The sequence below is a fragment of the Carassius gibelio genome, chromosome A3, assembly GCF_023724105.1.
Source record: "Carassius gibelio isolate Cgi1373 ecotype wild population from Czech Republic chromosome A3, carGib1.2-hapl.c, whole genome shotgun sequence".
Lineage (NCBI taxonomy): Eukaryota > Metazoa > Chordata > Actinopteri > Cypriniformes > Cyprinidae > Carassius > Carassius gibelio.
The window spans coordinates 17043753-17060620 of record NC_068373.1 but is presented as its reverse complement, the minus strand read 5'-3'; the positions used below and the strand labels follow the sequence as shown (position 1 = coordinate 17060620).

Genomic DNA, 16868 nt, shown 5'->3' with positions numbered 1-16868 from the left:
AAACTTTTGACAGCATATTTATATACACTTCCACAGAGAGTGTTGCATGTTAAATGAATAAGATTTGGTGTAAAGGGAGAAAGCAAACATTGTATGAGGGGCCGAGCATGAATTAGATTAGAAACCTGAGCTCACAAACTTATGCTCACAGGCCAAAGCAAAGAAGACATGAAAATCAATCAGCCTTACATGGATTCAGAGAAAGTTACAACCTTAGAAAAGCTTTGTACTGATCACTAACAGACTACTACAATCCACCTTTTCAGTAAAGCACGTTGGTTTGTGACACACACACACACACACTTGCATTTGTGGTTTACAGGGACTCTCTATACTGTAGGTGTAATGGTTTTTTATACTGTTCAAACTGTATTTTCTATCACCCTACACCTAAACCTACCCCTTACAGAAAACTACTGGCAATTTTTGAATTTCATAAAACACCATTTTCTATGTTTTTTTTTAAGCCTTTTGTTTTACGGTGGGACAGGAAGTGTTTAAGTTGTAGTACCCATGTCATTATACACATTTGTGTCCTCATAAACCATATATACCAATACAAACACACACCATGTGCTTTCCATTTTTTCGCTGCATGCCTCAGCTCCCAGGACCATACGAGAACCATTTTCTCCTCAACGGCTGCCTCTTTCACACTACAGTCGAGAGAGAGAGAGAGAGAGAGAGAGAGAGAGAGGGGAAAAAGCAGCATACTCTCTCTCTCTCTCTGACTCACATACAACCGTTCCAATCTCCAGGTTTAGGATAGGCTTTGTGGAAAAACTGTTTTAAGATCTGGTAGAAAAATGAATGACAATTACAGACATATGGATTAAATATTTGAATAACTGAATTATTGCAGTTGCTTTTATGCAAAAACCTGCTTAAAGGGACAGTGAATCCAAAAAGGAAAACTCTGTCATCATTATCTCTCTCGTGTTGTTTCACACCTAAAACTTTCAGTCTGTTGAACACACAAAAAGACATTTTGAAGATTTTTTTTTGTCCTTACAATCAATATAAAAAACAACATTACACTTCACTGCCTTTCATTGTAAAGACAAAACACTTTTTCAAAACAATATTCCGTCTTCCGCTTCTCCTGGTTTCAAACAACATGAAAGTGAGTAAATTACAGTTTACAGATTTTTAGGTGAACTACTCCTTTGAATCCACAACACATGTCATGAAATATGTTTTTCTTTTACCTCTGAACTAAATAAAGTTTAAAAAGAGAAGAGTATTATTTACAACAACTTTAATTCGAAACAGAGGGACAAACGTGATTATAGAAGACATGAAAGAGAGACTAGGGGCAGAAAATATTCTAGATACTAGCATCAAATAGTAAGTACCAATTTCTGAAACACACAAAAAAATGAAGATTTGCTTAAATACAAATATATAATTATGTTCAAATGCAGATTTTTACAAATATTATGTACAATGTTGTAATTACATTAAGCACAACTGGCTGCTGTATATTAGATGACAAGCTTTCAAGCTCTCCTCCCCCCATGGTTCTCATTGCTCTGTCGTTTGTTGAATTCCCAGCTGGTATCTCACTTTCCAAGTTAAGTTTTTATGGCCAGCAGCTTATGAAAAAAAAACGGGGGGTCAACAGAATGGGGGAGGAAAACGTTTCTGCACTTGGTATCAAATTGGCCATGTTTGTTTTGGGGAATTCAAGTGGTTTATGTTCCATTTCTCTTTCCACTTGAAAGTCTCTGACAGTCTAAAAATAAGTGTACAAGTGTAACTGCTTTCAAAATACTGAGGATCGAAGGCACTTAGTTATGTTTTTGTTATCATTGCATGAAAATGTGGACCATGATCGCCAGTTTCAAACGTTGGTCTCCCCTTGTCCGCTACTGGTCAAACGCGTGTAGAACCTCCTCCAAGAGTGCAGTGTCTTCCCCGACCAGATCCAGAATCCCGAAGTGATCCCTACAATGAGAGTCATGAGGTACTTGATCATGAAGACGGTGAAGTCGGGGGTCATGTGAGGAGCGGGATGCATGGGGCAGGGGATGGCCAGGCGCTTACAGTTCGTACTGATCCAGCTCTTCTCCCAGTGCTGCCTGAAGGCCTGCTCATAAAAAAAGCAAGCGATGACGATGGTGGCCGGGACAGTGTAAAGAACTGAAAAGACACCTATGCGGACCATCAAGCGCTCCAGCTTCTCCGTCTTGGTACCGTCGTGCTTCATGATGGTGCGGATGCGAAACAGGGACACAAAGCCGGCCAGCAGGAACGAGGTGCCAATGAAGAGGTAGATGAAGAGCGGGGCCAGCACAAAGCCCCTCAAGGGATCCAAATTGTTCAGGCCCACAAAGCAGACGCCACTTAACACGTCTCCATCGATTTGTCCCATGGCCAGGATGCTAATAGTCTTTACAGCCGGAACGGACCAGGCAGCCAGGTGAAAGTACTGTGAATTGGCTTCGATAGCCTCATGGCCCCATTTCATACCAGCCGCCAGGAACCAAGTGAGAGACAGGATGACCCACCAAATCGAAGACGCCATACTGAAGAAATACAGCATCATGAACAGAATCGTACAGCCCTCTTTCTTCGTACCTTGAACGATGGTTTTATAACTATCGAGAAAAAAGCCCTCGTTGCACACAACTTTGTTCCCAAGAAAATAACCAGCGATATACGCAATGGAAACCATGGTATAACAGCCGGACAAGAAAATAATAGGACGTTCTGGGTACTTAAATCGTTGCATGTCCACTAAATACGTGGTCACGGTGAATAAGGTTGATGCACAGCAGAGGGAGGACCAGATGAGGATCCAAATCCGGGCAAATCCAATCTCCTGGTCCGTGAAGAACATATAAACCCGTTGTGTTCTGGAGGACTCACATGGAGCACCACAATCCAGCTCGCCCAAGAACTTATAACCGAGGTAGGAAGGCACCTTTAGCACTGCCGGGCAGCGGAACGGTTTGTCCAACGAAGAGTACAGCTGAATGCCAGGCGTTCTTGGGACGGGCATGTGAACGGGCGACACTGTAGCCACGGAGTCGTTCTGGCCCACACAGATGTGTCCGTCTCCGAGCACGGGGAAATGTTCACATCTCAGCCGCTCTGGCCACTGGAAGCCGAACTTGTTCATGAGGGCCTCGCAGCCGTGCTTTGCCCTCTCGCAAATGGAGCGGCACGGCGGGATGGCTTTCTCCAAAACCGTGCACACTGGAGCATACATGGAGCACAGGAAGAACTTGAGTTCAGGAGAGCACTGTACCTTGACTAGTGGGTAAAACTGATGGACCTCCAGCCCAGCATCCTCTTGGTTGTAGTGTCCGACCAGATTTGGCATAATGGTTTGATTATAAGCGATGTCTGTGCACAGGGGGATAGTTATGGGCTGACAGAAGCTGTGGTCGGGAAAGGCTATCCCACTGTCTCCGTGATGCTGTCCAGACGCCACGAAACAGCACGGCAACACCAGTGCCAAAAACAGACACAAACTTGCACTCGCTTGCATTGTCCCACAAAGTTCCGTCTAACTGTCACTGAATAAAACGTGAGTTTACAAGCTACGCTTTGGGCGACATTTTATCTGCTAATCGAAAACAAAAAGACTCGCGAGCTAGTGTAAACGGCATACTTTGTTTGGATATCTGTTGAGCGCAGGAGCGACAGCATGACTTTCACCGCTTTGTCCGTCAGACTGTTTCAAGTTCCCCCTGGGCTGCCTGTTGCTGACTTTGAAGAGAGTGTGAATGAGGAGGAGGGAATTCGGGGGTCTTGAAACAGATTTCTACTCTAAACCCCAATCACAAGGTCTACAGACTAATTGAATCGTTCATATGCCATTAGTTATCTGAAACCTAGAGCATTTAAAAAAAAAAGTTTTATTGGGTTAAGAAGTCATGGTATCGAAGAATAAGGACGCAAATCTATCTATCTATCTATCTAGAGATGGATAGTGGTGACATCTTGTGGCTATGCGTTGTTAGTAACATTCACCGTAGGTTTCATTTTCTTAATTTTCTTTTGAGTTGTTTTAAAATAAAATAAATCACATTTTAAAAATGAGATTAAAATGAAGTTGGTTATTAATACTGATAATAGTAATAACAGTGACATATTAAGGATAATAATATATAACGAAATGCATGTAGCATTTGTTTATAGTATTAATACAGTTCGTACCGGACACAGTCTATGGTTTAGAAGCAGAAGAGAGAAATTATTAGTTATTGGAAAATTAATTAATTAATTAATTAATTAATTGATTCAGTTAAAGAAAATATGTCCCCGATGCTAACATGTATTTTTTTTTCTGGAAACTTACTTTCTAAATGTATTATTCCGTTACTAAGCCTGAGTGTGTCTCCTCTCGCGACCATTTGATGGATTCTGATTGGCTAATTGAAGGCGGTTTAGCCAATAGAAACGAGAGACAGTTGTAGGCTGGAGACCGCAAACTCTCGGCTTCGCGGGTGCAGTGGTGAAGAGACACGGGCGAGGTCGCGAGTTTATCCGATTAATTAAGGTGAAAGACTTTGGTAGTCTTTAATTTATTTTCACAGTAAATCAGCTGATTACTTAGATACATCTTGAACAGCATATATTTCTAATTTGTATCAAATAATTTATAGAGACAGGCCCCCTGCCAGCAAAGTTCAATGGAGGTAAGAGCTAACGTTAATTCTGAGGGGGAAAAAGTTTTATTTTCTGTCTGCATGTTATGTTAACTCAGGCACCTACTGATTACCAGGTGTACACATACCTAGTTAAAATATGAATTAGCATAATAAAGAGAGTAAAGGGCAGTGATATCGACTCATGTTTAACAGTTAACTAACTATAAAGGTAAAGCCAGATATGTCGTAACATCAGGCAAAAGAAAATCCCCACAAGGCCTCATTTGACTGCATGTAAAACCGGTGCTTTTTGTCATGTCATTATTGTCAGTTATCATATAACGTTAGTATAATTTTTACTCTTATACTTTAAGGTTAATAATGCAGCGAAAAGCAAAATCAGTGTGGATACAAATGGAGCAAGAGCAGTCTTTGATCGATTTCATATTTCAGGACCAGACTCCTACTTTTCCACAAACAAGCCTCAGGTGAGAAAGTCATCTTCAAATTGTGGCTTTACTGCATGAATTAATTTAAAAATACAGTTATGACTTAAGTGTATAGATTTGCCAATTTAACTTCCTCGTGTGTTTGAATGAATAATAATTTGATCTACTATGTATTATATATAGAAAATGTAAGATGACTATGGTTTTAACAAATATATATACAAGTGCATCTTAATAAATTATTATGTCATGGAAAAGTTCATTTATTTCAGTAATTCAACTCAAATTGTGAAACTCATGTAATAAATAAATTCAATGCACACAGACTGAAGTAGTTTAAATCTTTGGTTCTATTAATTGTGATGATTTTGGCTCACATTTAACAGAAACCCATCAATTCTCAACAAATTAGAATATTTCATGAGACCAAAAAATTTGTTGACCTTCTGGAAAGTGTTTTATTTACTGTACATGTACTCAATACTTGGTTGGGGCTCCTTTTGCTTTAATGGGCTAGTTGCATATCTCCGCCATCTTGGATTTCCGGTCTTGCGAGTGTGTGCGTAGATATTTCCGGTTGTGCTTTAAGTCAGTGCAGAGAACCGGAGAAGTCCAAATATTACCTTCTATATGTTTACAGGATTTATAATATCACTTCATATGCAAATAAGATATACACTGCTATTATCACTATACTATAAATGTTAACTGAGCCAGTGGATTTGAAACTTGTGAATGTTTGGGTCCGGTGAATGTTCACTTCTGTTCACGAAATGAAAGTTGAACTCATGGTTTGTATACACAGCTAATGTATGTTTATTTTACCAAATATGTAAATGTACAAATTACTTATTTCTCGAAAATGTTTGCATTATTATTATTAATATTAAATATTTACCTCGTGAGATGTGGGCTGCGATTTATCTTCAGAAGTATCCATTTCTCAATTGTACACATACATCAGTCTGTTTCATCGTTATTTTCACAACATATTTTATTATTTTGCACAGTAAAAAATACGTGACTAATTTTAATATCTGTTTAATCTGATAGTTAATGCAAAAAAATAACAATATACATGGCTGCTCATAGACAGATAATGATTTATGCTGCAGATCTTTCACAAAACAAATAAACAGATAAAAACACATGAATGCAAACAGCAATCTTTTATTTAAGGCAAACCTACCATAATTATATTACGTTTAATTGTACAGTTAGTTATAAATTATGTTATCAAATAAAGTTAATAAAACATGCTTTATCAGAAATCTCTGTGCGTCTTGTTTGACAGTCAGAAACATTTATCTTACATAACAGAACAAAACCAGCTCTTCGAAAATGAAAAGTATTGCATATTTGAGAGGTTTGTGTTTGAAAAAAGAAATCCCTGTGGACCTGACCTGACGCTGATCCGCATAATCAACAGAAGAATAAAGCAATCTCCGCGTTGTATATTGATGAATTTCCACACAGAGGTACGCAAAATATAGGGAGGATGTTTCCCCATGTTTTTGATATACCACTATCGGCTGTTAAATTTGAAAATCATTAATTATATACATCTAGCCAAGTTTCGCATGTAAGTTTCCCTTACAGTCAATGCTAGCGTCGCAAGACCGGAAATAAGTACGCACACACTCGCGTCGCTAAAGCTCACCGGCGCCATCTTGTGCACCTAGCCCATTACTGCCTCAATTCAGTGTGGCATGGAGGTGATCAGTTTGTGGCACTGCTGAAGTGGTATGAAGCCCAGGTTTTTTTGACAGTGGCCTTCAGCTCATCTGCATTGTTTGGTCTCTTGTTTCTCATCTTCCTCTTGAGAGTAGCCCATAGATTCTCTGGGGTTCAGTTCTGGAGAGTTTGCTGACCAGTCAAGCACACCAATACCATGGTCATTTAACCAACTTTTGGTGCTTTTGGCAGTGTGGGCAGGTGCCAAATCCTGCTGGAAAATAAAATTAGCATCTTCAAAACACTGGTCAGCAGAAGGAAGCATGAAGTGCTCCAAAATGTATCGTTAACCAGTGCAGTGACTTTTTTTTTTTTTTAAACACAATGGACCATCACCAGCAGATGACATTGCACCCCAAATCATCAGAAACTGTGGAATATTAACACTGGACTTCAAGCAACTTGGGCTATGAGCATCTCCACCCTTCTTTCAGACTCTAGGACCTTGGTTTTCAAATGAAATACAAAACTTGCTCTCATCTGAAAAGAGGACTTTGGACCACTCGGCAATAGTCCAGTTCTTCTTCTCCTTAGACCAGGTAAGCGTCTTACCTTGGCTAAGGAGACTTTGTCTTTTGTTCAGGAGTGGCTCAGCAAAGCCCCTTTCACAGTATGATTCCTGTCACCCACAGTGGCAGCTGGCACACCTAAAAATAGATGCAGAATTATTTTTTATAGTCTCAATAAAAAATGTTTACTAAACCTGGGCTATTGTTGTTTACTTAAAAAAAAAAAAAAAAAAAAAAAAAAAAAATATATATATATATATATATATATATATATATATATATATATATATATATATATATATATATATAATTTTTTTTTTTTTTTTTTTTTAAATAAACCCTTTCAAATATTTTAACTGACCCCTTGTTTCCATTGCGAAGCGTCATGATTGTCACGTGACACACCGCAGCCTAACAGATGTATCGGTATTCGTTTTATTTAGTTTTTCATTTTTTATTAAAATATATTCACAAACTTGCTTACCATGTCAACCATCTGATATTCCGATTCTTAGTTTAAAAACCTTTATAAATTATCTTGATCTATAACGAGATGAGCACTGCCGTTCAGAGTCCTGTCAGCCAGATTTAACGTACAGCACTTGAATTCCCCAGTTTCTCCCGAAATACATGAAAGTAAGTTGCTGTTGAACTGGATGAAGAATAGAGTAAACTTTATTGTTCTGCTATGTGTGTCTGATATATGAATAAAACACGTCGGCAAATTACATTTGATAAGATAGTTTTTGCTGCTTCCATAGACATCAGTGTGTATTTTACAAACTACCAATGTATTGTTTTACTAGTGATTATGTATATTTAAATATATGAAACCTAAAATAAACATTATGTGGTTGAAAACACTGCATATTAATTGTGATATATGACAAGCGCTGAGCGCGTCCGTCTTTGGCTCAGCTCCAGCCAACGCGCGAAAGCTGTTTGAATCTGGCAGTTCTGTGACGCCACTGAACATTCTAAATCCTACTCTCAGGGGCACAGAAATATTAATCCAATATATGGTGCAATAATGCTAAAAATGTTAAAATGTAATTTACATTTTAAATTATTTTTGTTAAAATATATCTGCTGACGTTTGGACTGCCAACCAAACTGTGCCCCCAGCAGTCTATGATATAAACAGATAATTTTTGATTGCACATTGCTAGCTAGCAATATGTCGCAGAGCTCCTTTCTTAATTATTTTTTAGCAAAAAACCTTGGATGTTACTTCCTCCCGGGGCCAACATCAACAGACAGTGTTGCCAGGTTGGAAATGTCCAAGTATCATACCAGAAGTTCAAAATTATCGTATTTGGAAAGAAAATTATTACATTTAACAATTAACTAAATTTTGAGACGTCCTCCAAATTACCACTAAGGAGTATGGTTGGACGGAAGCAGTGCGACAAAAATACTATCCCATAATTTTGCACAGTAATCTGACAATAAATGTGGCACACCCAGATTTTCATATGCACACCCAGAGTCTCTTTTCTGGCTACACTACTGCCCGGAATATGTGCGTGCGTTCACACACAACCCGTAAAGATCCCGTAATTACACGTGACATCAGCGCGTGACGTGTAATGTACGAGTCGAAAACGTTAGACACGTTATACTTTCACTGAAGCTAGTGAACGATCTCAGCATCAGCGCGGAAAGTGAGGAACTAACTGATCTCTGCTTCATTATAGTTTACACATATTTTTTTGTTGTGAACGTCGATCTTCCTTCAAAACAGCCGGTAAAAGAGTCGCGCAATAACGTGCGTCATCACTACGATACGGCATTAGATCTGGCTTATGTTCACACAGCAATGTTACCTATAAAGCAATGTTAGCAAAGAACCCGGCAATGTTACTAGGTCCCCAACCCAGGTTCAGTGCCAGAATCAATCCTGGGACGTGTTTGCTTTCACTCAAAAGGCAACCCGGCAATGTTCCAGCAATTTGCCGGGTCTGACGTGCAGTGTGAAAGGGGCTCGAGGAATACGACATCTGTAGCCAAATTCCTTGACAACCACTGTATGCCTTGGCCCCAGCCTCAGTCCATTCCTTGTGAAGTTCACTCAAATTCTTGAATCGATTTTGCTTGACAATCCTCATAAGGCTGCGTCTCTCTCGGTTGGTTGTGCATTTTTTTCCTTCCACTCAACTTTCTGTTAACATGTTTCGATACAGCACTCTGTGAACACTCTTCTTTGGCAATGAATGTTTGTGGTTTACCCTCCTTGTGAAGGGTGTCAATAATTGTTTTCTGGACAACTGTCAGATCAGCAGTCTTCCCCATGATTGTGTAGCCTAGTGAACCAAACTGAGAAACAATTTTATAGGCTCAGGAAACCTTTGCAGATGTTTTGAGTTGATTAGCTGATTGCCACGTCACCATATACTAATTTGTGGAGTTAAATTTGAGCCAAAATAATCACAATTAAAACAACCAAAGACTTAAACTACTTCAGTCTGTGTGCATTGATTGAATTTATTTAATACATAAGTTTCACAATTTGAGTTTTATTACTAAAATAAATGAACTTTTCCGGTACATTCTAATGTATTGAGATGCATTTGTAAGTTTTCAAGAGTGGACTGTTGCATGTTGCTAAGATCTGTACAATGAAATGATCATTTTATTTGAATTGTAATAAATATTTAATAGATAATTGAATTGGACAGCATTTGTAATAACAGACTAATTAAATTGCACAGATAATTTTAAGGATGTTCTTAGTTTTTCTTATGTCCATACCCATAAATATTTTTGAAAATGCATTGTAAATGTATTTATTTTATCCAGTTAACAACTTCTCAATATGACTTTTTATGAACAAACCCTGTGTTCTTGCAGAATAGCTTCAAAGACAGCGGATTCTTGTCATACAACCCACCCTCGGACTGTCCGGAGCAAAGCTGTGAACCACTGCCTTACACAGTTTGGCCAACTCAGGAAGAAGACTGTAAATCAGTCAGTTGGCCTCAAGTCATACCTGATAACAGGTTTGTTTTATCTTTATAGATATTATAAAAAAAAATTTTTTATTAAATACTAAAATATTGTTTATCTTGCATAGAAATCTGTTAGATGCCAGTAATTGTGGGAGTGAGGCTGATCTTTATGGATTAGTGTCCAACATCTTGGAAGAACCAGATTCAATAGACCCATACTCCTCATATGTCTCTGAGAAGTAAGTCCCTCTTGATTTATTTTACAGAAATTAACGTGTAAAGCTAATTATTACTGATTAGTGGAAAAATGGCTAATTTAAATTCGTATGATTTTAATCGTATTTAATCTTGTAGATATTTCTTATGTAAAATAAATAAGAGGCATTTGTGTAATTTGTGAGGTTTGCAATTTTATAGTATATTTATGCAAGTGTATTTATGCAACATAAACTCAAAACACAACAACATCAGATTCTAAAACAGCATCAAAACTAAATACATTTGTCTTGGGAAATGCAAATACAATAAAACAATATAAATGCAGTAACATAAGGATTTTAAAACAAGACACTGTCTTCTGCCTTTAAGTGAATTTATGTTTGCTGTGCATCCTGTCTGTGTTTGCTTAATGAATAATTAACCTATAAACATAACTGACATTTAAAATGGTGCACCACTACAGTGATTGTATATGTGAAATTATATAAATGCCCTTAAAAAAAAAGAATAATAATATATGTTAAAGATTTAATCAGCTGTTTTGTGTAAAGTTGTTATGACAGCTTTAGTATTTTCACAATTTATTCCAAATATCCATCAGCTTTCTTTAAAATTGATGCAAAAAATAAATAAAATAATAAAATTTTGTGTGTTTTTTTTGTAGGCTACCATCTAGTCTGAAAGGTGTCTGGTCTCCAAAGTTAACAAGAGAAGAGAGGATGCATAACTTCAGTAATGAGGTACAGATGCTGCCCATTTCTGGATTCCCATCAAATCAGATTTGTCCTAAACCAGTCAGCAATATTTCTCCTCAGTCTGAAGGTAGAGAATCTCAACAGGGAGCTGAACTTAAGAATTGTAATGGATTTGATGCTTTTGCACTTCCCTGCAATTTCTCCACTTGTAATGGAGAGGCTGACACATATTCTCCTCAAGATCTTCCTCGCCCCCCAGGCCTGAACACCCCCCCAGCGTTAAGCTCTAGCCTCTACCAGACCATGGCTGGAAAACCTAAGTTTATTAAACCTGAGAAGGATGAAGGATACCGCAGCATCACTAACTGCCTGTTTGATTATATAAACACAGTCAACAACTCTCTCTGCCCTCCACAAACAATGGATGACTCCTATTTCAGTTCATCTCATGAATTTTCATCTGTGAGCAAAGATAAACTGAAAAACACCCAATCGTTCTCTGTGCAGGATGTCAGTAAACTGGCCTTTCTCTTGGCACAGCAGGATATGAATTACTGCAGAGAATCTACCCAGAATGGGCTTTTAGCACAGAGGAATCTTGAGGAAATCATTGCAGAGCAGAAGAGTCATCCTTTCCAAATGATGTCAGAGCTTATTACTCAAACACCAGATTTTAAGAGAGAGGTGACAATCAACCAAATGGAGCAAAGAAGAGCTAAAGTAGTGGATAAAAATCTAAATTGTTATACTACGAATGAATTTTCAGGATTTGGGCCACTAAAGACTTTTTCTCCTGCCATCTTGCCTCCAACTCTTCACCCAAACAAAGAAGCCAGCACCTCTCAAACCAGTGTAAAGCAGTACCAGCCTATCCAGTTTAACCAGTATCAAAAACAAGCAAAGATTTCAGCAAAGACCAACAGCAACAGTGAATCACAGAGTTTTGCAAAGCTCTCAAGCACATCAGGGGCTGTTCCATTGCTTCCGTCTCGGCAGTTGTTCCGGCCTGCAGCGAGAGTCCCAACTGATTTGGGTCAGGGGAACACATTAAATCTACGTGGTGCGATAGGCCAGGTCAGTCTTGAGAATTTAAGGAAGGGAGCAGAAAATGTGGATATTTCAGATTTTGACCTCCAGCTAGAGAACAACAGGTTGTCGGCGGGCCTTATTGCCGATGGGTATTTTTCTCAGCGATTTAGCTCAAAACCCAAACTTCCCAGGTTCCCTGAAGAGGCAGACAAAAAGACAGGACTCCTGCAGAATCCATATCAGGGGCTGGGCAGTTTATATGGAGGACAAATGAGAGCCCATGGAGCGAGTTCAAACTCAGCCAAAGCTACACCATCACAGCTTTCCCCATTCCTATACCAGATGGGTGATCCCAGAAAAAGCGTATGCCACCCGATTCAGCCCCAGTCCCAGTCACCCTACTGCTCTGCTCCTCTCATCGACATGAATGAACATCTGTCAGATGGAGATACTTCACCATTCAGCCCCTATCTACAAGAATGTATTGGGCTAAGCCAAGCACCCAGAGATGGGTTGTTCACCAGATTTCTGTCGGACATGACTTTACCCAAGTTTGGCAAGGCATTCGGAAGCCCCAACAGTCAGCTACATTTCTACCTGGAGGAATGTTATGAGCACTGGAGGATGCTGGAAAAAGAGAGAAAGCAAGTAAGTGTGATGTTTTTGAGACATAAAGGTATTTTTGTGTTCCATGTATGGATTTTCAGGTATGTGCTGCAGTGTTGACATGTTTTTGTAGGAAAATAAGAAAAATAACCTCAGTGTCCAACCAAAGTTTATGATTCTTACCCATTCATGTCCATCATGATAATTCTCTCAAATCAACTTTATTTTGTAACCTATATAGAACCAGCAGAAGTAAAAAGCTAAATGTAGGCTAGAAACAAACTACTTCAGTGTCACGAATCACGATCAGTAAGCTTCGGACAACTCTTTATAAAAAAAAAAAAAACATTTTCACTGAAAGATTGAGTTAAAATAGTTACTAAGACTGTAATTATAAACACAGAGAGGCTGTAAAAGTGCACTAATGAGTAGATGAATTTCCCTTTTCAAGACAAGTATATATAATATATATATATATATATATATATATATATATATATATATATATATATATACATTTGTATTTGTAAAACAAAAGTTTAAATATCTTGAGCTTGTGTTGACCATAGACCATATTTTAGGCATTTAACCAAATAAATAAAAAAAGCTCATTTACCTCAGGGTGATGAAACAGGAAGTGCTAACTTGTTTCTGGCTTTTGTCATACTATAAAATACATCATCCCTGCAGCAATCTATTAGAGCCAAAACAGAGATTTATTTTAGGAAAATATTTATGGAAAAATAAATTACTTACCGAGTTGTCAAACTTTCATTTTATATCATATTCTGTCTTGGTGAATCATTCTGTTAAATTACCAGGTAGTTTGCAGGCTGACCTGTTTTCAAGAACGATGAGGTAAGAAACTAATGTAATGTGTTCTTTCTGACAGGCAGAAGCTGTTCTTACAAAGACTTACCCAGTAAAACGTGTGTCTGTGGTGACCAGTAGTGTTTCACCCAAAATGCCTCCAAACCCCTCCAGACTGGACCGCCTCATTGCAGACCAGCTGCATGAACAGGCCAGGGTCAGTCCAGTATTTCCTAGACAATTCCTGCCAAAGGTTTTCAAACTAGTGGCCTGCCTAAAAGTTAAAATCATGACATTTGTGACATCATGAAAGGATAATCAAAATGAATTTATTCTGTTGGCATCCAGTGTTATGCTGTCTTGAGGTTTTACATCTAATAATACTGTAGTGGGGGATAAGAAAAAGAAAATGTCAACTTCATAAAAAGTAAATATTTTACACATGTATAATTTCTATTTTTGCCAACAAACTGATTTTATATTTCATATACAGTTAAATTGACAGTATTTTAAACTAGATGATATGAAAATGTAGAAATGCATTGTGTTTATAGGTGGCAGGTTTACTAGGCAAGATGGAACAGTTGCGCAGTTTTCCACTTCATGCTAACATTGGCTCAGCATTGGACAGGCATCTTGAGGTCATCTACATCACTCAGGCACGACGAAAGGATGAATTCATCAATGCTAACAGCAGACAGAGGCAGCCAGCAGCCTTCTTTAGAGAGGACAGGGGTAAGTGAATCATATATGTAACAAAAGCAAGAAATACACTTAATGTACAAAAATACAAGATCTTATATAAACTAGTGGGTATCCACTATCTCCGACAAACCACAAGTGATAGACCAGAAGTTATTCATTTACAGTCAGATGGGAACGCAGAAGTTTCGGATCCGATTTGAGCTTCAGATAAGTTCAAATATTTGAACTTCTGTGGCTAGACTGTATGTGACCGCCCGATATGATGTATTCTAATTAAAACTGTGAATGCTAGGTTAGAATTACCTATGTATTTCTACTTTAACCTTATTCTGTAAACACCTTTTCTCTAAAATGGTGGTTAAGAATAATTGTGGCAAAAATAATTATTTTAGCATTATTATATCATTATTAACATTAATTAGCCACATAAAACCTACTGTGCTTTCATTTGGGGGGGGTAATTTTATTTATTTATTTTATATATATTTATACATTCATTACATTGATTAGAATCATTCATTTTACAATGGTGAATTAGCAAAGGGTTGTTTCATGAGCAGTTTAAAAGTTCTGGGCGACTGCCACTAGGGGAAGAAATATGATAATTGTATCCAAATGTCAGAGACAGTGGAAAGATTGCAGGGCTTGATAGAGTCCCACTCAGCCTTAGTTTTACTGCTCAGTAACAAAACATTTGCTTTGTTAATAGGACTGAACACAAAGTTCATGATTCGATTCACATTCACAAGCTTGCAATTCGATTCAGTTACCGATTTGATTCAATTCACTACTGATTCTTTTCAATATATGTAAGGTACAGTACATGCCCAATTTTCGTAAGGAAAACAAAGCCAGTAGGTACTAACGTACATTACTATCATTTTGAAGGTTAAAACCGACTGATTTGTTAAAATTACACTTAATGAAGATTTTAAAATAATAAAGTTACATTTACATAGTATTTCTAGTAATTTTTTTGTATTTTTTTTCTGAGACTTTGTTTCATATTAAAAGTACAAAAGCACAATGCTTATCACAATATATTGGATGAGAAGTGCACTTCAGTGTTCTGTCCCTTAACAGGCTAGACTAATCAATTCTTGTGATTTTAAGAATCGATATCGTTCCATAAAAATGAGAATCGATTAAAATCAAGATATCCATATTTCTTACCCAGCCCTATTAGTTAATCTAGATGTAGATAACAAAAGCTTTATCTATTTGTGTTAAAAGGTAAAAAAAGAGATTTTGTTTGTCACATCTCACAGAGATCCTTCTGTTGGCATCTGCAGTGAAGGACCTGTGTAGCAGCACCAGGAAGGCCCGGACCGCTCTCTGGTGTGCATTACAAATGACTTTGCCCCGAACAAACAGTTACCCAGAAGAGAGAGACGAGATGGGTACCTGCTCCCCTTTAGGTCATGACAGTCCTGAGCGAAGCAGCTTGAAGAGACACTGACTTCCCTGTGATCACTTTCCAGCAGGTATAAATTTTTTTGTGTGTGTCTGTGTTTTGACACAAAGTAAAATTGATCTAACCTGTTGAAAAAAAGGCACAAGAGGTGATGGGATTGCATTTTTAGAAGAATGAATGAGTTATTTAAGTTATTCCACTGAAGTGATACGTTAGGCTCAGTTGTGGGCAGCAGATGGAATTTTTAGTTCATTAATATTTATCAGTCTTCTGTGAAAAACCACCAATCAGATTATAATCAAATTCTCTAAAAGACATGGAATTATGGCAGTAAGATCAGTACTATTTGCTATTTTGTCCAAGGACCCCAGAAGAACAGCCAGTAAATACAAGACGTTTTTGAGAGAGTATGAAATAATGATTCTACAGTGACAGAAAGAGACATGAAGTCAGTTTTAACTGGTTCATGGTGATAATGGAACAGAATGTATGGCAAGAGTAAGATCTGTGGTTTTGGAGGATGATGGGATATCTTTGCCCAGTTGACCTAGTAATGTATAAATAGTTGAAACAGGAAGCAAATTATTATTTGTGAAAGTTTTATTTATTTTTGACAGTTTAATTAGTGTCTCCTATAACCTATTCAAAATCCTCAGCTAATTTTAGGTCCAGTGGTACACACATTCAGACAGACAACAGTATTTATGATCAACAGGACGTGTTCCAGTTGTCCTTTTATTATTTTACTTATTTATATACATAATTCTTTGGCGTCTCCCTGGATAAGCAACGATAATCGCAAATCTTTCCTAAATCTGTTATGTTGTTTGGAAAATTTGAAAGTGAATTTATTTATTTACAACTTAATACAATTATTACATTACAATTTATCTCAATTCTGAATTCAACTCAGTATTTCATTCTGTTTTTCCATGTATGTATGTGGTCAATCTGTCTGATGTAACTCATTAGAGGATATATCGAGTAACTGAGAGTAACATCATTCATGGACTGAAATAAATGATGTCAACAACATCCTACTAGAAAATGAAAGACTGATATATTTAATGACGTGTACTCACATTGCTTTTGTTTCTTTGCTTATGCTTATGTTCAAGTTTAACAATTAAACTAACACAAGAACTCACA

General features: G+C 37.6%; 2 protein-coding genes across 5 annotated transcripts; one reads left to right on the top strand and one right to left on the bottom strand.

Annotated features, from left to right (window-relative positions):
* Positions 1 to 1035: 1035 nt before the first annotated feature.
* fzd2 (frizzled class receptor 2) lies at positions 1036 to 3813 on the bottom strand. Its single transcript, XM_052546671.1, has one exon. It carries the CDS (start codon positions 3494 to 3496, stop codon positions 1844 to 1846), a length of 1653 nt encoding a protein of 550 aa, XP_052402631.1. The 5' UTR covers positions 3497 to 3813; the 3' UTR covers positions 1036 to 1843.
* Positions 3814 to 4342: 529 nt separating this feature from the next.
* On the top strand, positions 4343 to 16866 carry moto (minamoto). Of its 4 annotated transcripts, XM_052546624.1 has the most exons (10): positions 4344 to 4510; positions 4617 to 4649; positions 4976 to 5089; positions 10144 to 10292; positions 10367 to 10480; positions 11125 to 11200; positions 11276 to 12832; positions 13683 to 13817; positions 14155 to 14335; positions 15598 to 16866. In XM_052546624.1, exons 2-10 carry the CDS (start codon positions 4644 to 4646, stop codon positions 15762 to 15764), a joined length of 2499 nt encoding a protein of 832 aa, XP_052402584.1. In that variant the 5' UTR covers positions 4344 to 4510; positions 4617 to 4643; the 3' UTR covers positions 15765 to 16866. The 4 variants fall into 4 exon arrangements, with proteins under 4 accessions (XP_052402556.1, XP_052402584.1, XP_052402574.1 ...); XM_052546596.1 differs by having other exon boundaries at positions 4343 to 4510; positions 11125 to 12832; positions 15574 to 16866; XM_052546614.1 differs by having other exon boundaries at positions 4344 to 4649; positions 15574 to 16866.
* Positions 16867 to 16868: the final 2 nt, after the last annotated feature.